This window comes from Colobus angolensis, unplaced genomic scaffold (genome assembly GCF_000951035.1).
Source record: "Colobus angolensis palliatus isolate OR3802 unplaced genomic scaffold, Cang.pa_1.0 Scaffold16, whole genome shotgun sequence".
Lineage (NCBI taxonomy): Eukaryota > Metazoa > Chordata > Mammalia > Primates > Cercopithecidae > Colobus > Colobus angolensis.
Genome location: NW_012114710.1, coordinates 10,757,958 through 10,763,447, shown reverse-complemented (window position 1 = coordinate 10,763,447; position 5,490 = coordinate 10,757,958). Strand labels below are relative to the sequence as shown.

The 5,490-nt window shown below is 38.7% G+C and overlaps 1 protein-coding gene across 2 annotated transcripts in view; it reads left to right on the top strand.

Moving 5' to 3' along the window:
* CPNE3 (copine III) overlaps positions 1–5,490 on the top strand; it is a 56,243-nt gene that overhangs the window by 10,693 nt on the left and 40,060 nt on the right. For both annotated transcript variants that reach the window (XM_011937080.1, XM_011937081.1), the window contains 2 exons: positions 3,358–3,499; positions 3,768–3,947. In XM_011937080.1, coding sequence (XP_011792470.1) covers positions 3,368–3,499; positions 3,768–3,947 — 312 coding nt within the window. In that variant the 5' untranslated portion in view covers positions 3,358–3,367. The remainder of the gene's footprint in view (positions 1–3,357; positions 3,500–3,767; positions 3,948–5,490) is intronic.

The window sequence follows — 5,490 nt, the reverse complement described above, 5'->3', positions numbered from 1 at the left end:
CTCTGTTGCTCAGGCTGATCTTGAACTCCTGGGCTCAAGTGATCCTACTGCCTCAGCCTCCCAAAGTGCTGGGATTACAGGTATGAGCCAATATGTACAGCTTCCATTGTGATTTGTGGATAAAATATGCTATTGCTCTCTTAAAAAATTGTATATCATGTACTGGATAATTACATTAAAAGGAAATGAGAACAGCATCTTCATGAATATTACTATTAACAAGATTCCAGACCCTGGTGTTTATGTAATTTGTTCCTTTTGCCATTCAGCCATAATGAGTTTCAGGATAAAATTGAGGCCACAGTCAGAGTCGTTTTCAGAGAGGAATGCTGCTAGTAGAGGAAATTTGTTTCCTGGCAGCAATGCAGTAGTGTAACTGTCAGCAATTTGTTAAATAATCAGCTGTGCCTGGCATGTTGTTTTTGTAGCTTTTGTATAAGCATTTTTAGGGAAAAAAATAATGCTCTTCTGATATGTGGTGTCTCTTTGCTGTGAGACTGACTTCACACATAGATGTCTGCATTTTCTCTTGAATTCTCCCCATCCTTGGAAATTTGAAGACTTTTCTACTGGCTGGTAGAGAATCCTCTACAGGTTTTTTTTGGGAGCTTTAGCAATCATTGCTCACTCTGTGTTCATCCACAGGGCACTGCATTATGCTTGGTACTGCTGACATACAACTTACAAGACTCTAAACTACATTATGCAAAAAAAAAAAATCATACAACTAACATTTATTTTACAGATTCTGTATTAGATACAAAAGACAGGATGCCTGGCACATGCCAGATTTACAAATTTACTTGCAGTATCTCCATTTTTACTGATGAGGAAATCTAGGCTCAGGAAGTTGAAGTTACTTATACGTGATCACACAGTAAGTGCCACATGGAGGGTTCTACAGGGCATGGTGGCGGGCACTTGTAATCCCAGCTACTCGGGAGGCTGAGGCAGAGAATTGCTTGAATCTGGGAGGTGGAGGTTGCAGTGACCCGAGATTGTGCCACTGCACTCCAGCCTGGATGACAGAGCAAGACTCCAACTCAAAAAAAAAAATTGGGTGTGTGCATTACCCCAAATTTGATCTTGTTCCTGTAATGCAGTAATCTGTTATTATTAGTGCAATAGGAATTCAAAGGAACACCTTAGTATGGATTGGAATAATCAGGATAATCATGCAATGGAATAATAAAAAAATAAGAAACATGGGATAGATAAGAGAGGATCAGACCCTAGAGGCAGATAGTGATAAAATAATAATAATGATAAAATGTGAGCACTTACTGTATAGTAGGACTGTTTAAATATATTTATCTTGTATATATTTTGTTTGTTTTTGTTTTGTTTTTGTTTTTTTTTTTTTTGAGATGGGGTCTCACTCTGTCACCCAGGTTAGAGTGCAGTGGCATGATCTTGGCTCACTGCAAACTCTGCCTTCCAGTCTCAAGCCATCCTCCTACCTCAGACTCCGGAGTAGCTGAGATCACAGGCTCATTCCACCACACCCAGCTAATTTTTGTATTTTAGTAGAGATGAGGTTTCACCATGTTGGCCAGGCTGGTCTTGAACTCCTGACCTCAAGTGATCCACCTGACTAGGCCTCCCAAACTGCTGGGAATACAGATGTGAACCATGGTGCCTGGCCAGCTTTGTTTTTAAATGGGATTTCTAGCTACTTCTAAGACTATGCAACCTACTTCATTTTTCTTAGTCTCTATTTATTTAGGAATCTTAGTATTGATTTTTGACATGTGTTGAGAACTGCTACTATTTTTAGAGAGTTCAATAGAATTATCAAATTTTTTTTTGTAAGACGTTAGTTGTTTTTGACATTACAAAGGCTCTTCTAATGGCAGTCTTTATTATTTCAGATTTACTTAGGCATTTTATACAGCACAGGAATCCTACTGCCATATTTAAATATAACAAGATAATGAGTGGATTTGTTTCTGTGGTCCTAGAACTTTAGCTAAATCTCAAAGTGAGGGGCAAAGAACATTAAATATTATCCCATTGTAAGGATGTTTGCCAGTAGCTCTAGGGTAGTAGGTACCTTCTCTCCTGCAGAACCTAGCACCATCAACGTCCACTGGCTAAGTGGACATCCAGATGGGAAATGCAATGTCTGGTTCCTTTTCTTGGTGACACCTGCAGCCCCTTTCATTCCCTGGGTTCACGGAGGAAGGCAGCTCACCTGCAATACTGCATTCCTTCTCAAGTCCAGCCCCCATCATGTGCTCTACCCTATCCCCAGTCCTTTTCATATTTTGATTGGATACTGGGGAATGAGGGGTCTATGGAAGTTAAGCTAACTCTGATATTTCTTAGCAAGTCATAAGGGAAGATGGACCACACCTTCTCTCTGTAGTACAGTAGGCTTGTCAACCTTGTCTACACATTAGAATCATCCAAGGAGCTGATGTCAAGGTTGTACCCTAAACTAGTTAAAATCTCTTTAAGTGGAACTCTGGCATCAGTAGCTTTGAAAGCTCCCCCAGATGATTCCAGGAAGCAGCCAATATTGAGAACCACAGCTGCAAAATATTGGGAGCTAGGGGTAGAGTAGGGGGAAAGGGGGCTTTGGGGTTTTTGGTTTTAGCCAAAAAATCTGTGAAAACAGAAAATATCCCACTCAGTGTCTTGTTAAATAAACAAATAAAAATAAAACTTAATCTGTTTTGTAGTATAATGTTAGGCATACCTTTAAGTGAAGGATCAAGATAATACTTGGAGTTTTTCTGAATGATAAAATTTATAGTTAAAGTAAAAAGAAGATTAGTTTTTTCTTTTTTTTTTTTTTAGACAGAGTCTCTGTTGCCCAGGCTGGAATACAGTGGCACAATTACAGCTCACTGCAGGCTCAATCTCTTGGATTAAAGCAATCCTCTTGCCTCATCCTTCCTAGTAGCTGGGATTATAGGCACACGCCACCATGCTTGGCTAATTTTTTATTTTTAGTAGAGACGAGGTCTTGCTGTATTGCCCAGGATGGTCTCAAATTCCTAAGCTCAAGCCATCCTTCTGCCTCAGCCTCCCAAAGTGCTGAGATTACAGGCTGAGTCAGCCCAGCCAAGAAGGTTAGTATGTCTTATTAGCCATCTTAAAAGCTGCATTTTACTGTCATTCAGTAAATGAATTTTATCCTAGCAAAAGAATCTGATGGAGGCAATATCACTGGAATGAGCTAATAGACACCCACATCCCGAGGAGGCACATGTAACAGTCGGATTCTAGCAAGTTCACTCTATAAGCTTATTGTGACAATTGATCTTAAGAAGTCACCTGTTTTTGTTAGGAATGAGTGTGCTTCTTAAAGGCACTGTTTCACTTACTTTCTCTTTTTATTGGTTTTCTCAGAACTCAAGACATGGCTGCCCAGTGTGTCACAAGGGTGGTGCTGAATGTTTCCTGTGCCAATCTTTTGGATAAAGATATAGGGTCAAAGTCAGACCCTTTATGTGTGTTATTTTTGAATACAAGTGGTCAACAGTGGTATGAGGTAATGTTAAATACTTTACCTAAAAAGTTATCCGAATTACCCTTTTAACAATGTGAGGAGTTTTTTTTTATGTTAAAAATACTAACACTATCTCATCTGTTAATGGAGTTTTTTGTGAAAGTTTGCCCTTGATTGTAGAATTTTTCATACACATATAGAAACTTCCTTTAGTTGTCATGCCTGTGTTTATGTTTAGTACATAAAGATGTGAAAATCCAAGTACACCTTTGATCTGAATAAACTTTTTTGTTTTGGGGGATGGGTGTAGGTTGAGCGCACAGAAAGGATTAAGAATTGCTTGAATCCCCAATTTTCCAAGACATTTATTATTGATTACTACTTTGAAGTGGTTCAGAAATTGAAATTTGGGGTTTATGACATCGACAACAAAACTATTGAGCTGAGTGATGATGACTTCTTAGGGGAATGTGAATGTACCCTTGGACAAGTAAGTATACATAGCCACTGTACTTTATTTTGTCTAAATTTTAATGAATTTGGTGTTTTGGGTAAGCATCATTTAATTTTTAAAGTTAAAAAACATGTAATCACTTTAAAGACAGTTTATATATTAATATGCTTGGCTTGAACATTATAGAATTCATCTTATATTTTGTATGGGCAGGAACTATGTATTTATGGAAAAGCCTGTTAATTCTTTTGAGTAAGGGAGTCTTCATGAGGCATTTCATTAAGTAATACCAACGCTTTAGCTGCTGCAGAGTTCTCTATGGTTTTGTTATGTTCAAGCCATAAATGCTATCAAGATAACAGCAACTTCTCTGTTCTTCTAACTAGTGAGACTGGCACCTCCTGACTCCCAATGCCCCAACACCACCCACTTTACCTGGCTTGCTCTTACTCAGCCTTATTCCCCCCATAAACCTTCTCTGACCCTCTAGATTAGTTTGGAATCCTTTCCTGAGCTCACTTGGTACTGTCTAGTACTTCTCACCATACTTTTTAATAGTTGCTTAATTATATGTCTTCCCAGTATATGACAAGTTTGGTCAGGGTAGGGACGTGTCTCGTGGCTCACCATTTTGCTCCTATTTTAATCTGATTCATAAGGAGAGATTATGACCATTTGTATAGACTGAAGAAGGTTTTAGGAGGGAGGAGTAATTTTTTTTCAATATGTGACATCTGTCACTCACATATGTCTTTTACAACTTTATTTTTCAGGGTTGAATTGTTTGGAGATTGTGGTGTTTTCTGTATCTCAAAAGCAATATGAAACTGATCAGTTTTCTGAAACTTTGATAAATAATATCAAAGAAAAAATTAAGAAAGTATTTCTTTTTTGGGGGAAAAAATCCCAGTGTAGCTAAAATTCCTATGAATTTGTGAGATATATCAGAAGTATATCTGTTTGACAGAACCTAGGTATACTATATTCCTTCAAGCAATATGACATTTTATGGGAGTTAAATATTGAAGTTGTGTCTCAGTAGAAAAATCGAATCCTTTTTTTTTGTTTTTGAGACAGGGTCTCACTCAGTCACCCAGGCTGGAGTACAGTGGCTTAATCACAGCTCACTGCAGCCTTGACCTCCTGGGTTCAAGTGAGCCTCCCACCTCAGCCTCCCAAGTAGCTGGGACTATAAGCACATGCCCCGGCACCTGGCTAAATTTTGTATGATTTTGTAGAGACAGGTTTTGGCATGTTGCTGAGGCTGGGCTTGAACTTGTGGGCTCAAGCAATCCTCCCACATCAACCTCCCAAAGTGCTGGGATTATAGGCATGAGCCACTGCACCTGGCCTTGAATCTCATTTATCGAGTGTTCTGAAGCCCACCTTTTACCTAGAAGGTTTCAGCTAAGTGATTTGTTTATGCGATGAGAATCTGGTCCTCTTTTTCCATTACAAGGAACGATTTAAACTTTGACATACAGAGAAGATTAAGAAACTAGTGGGTAGGGAGATTGTATCTGCCAGGGTAGGCTCCCTAGAAGTTTTTTCCAATGGGTTTTAAATATGTAGATTTTTT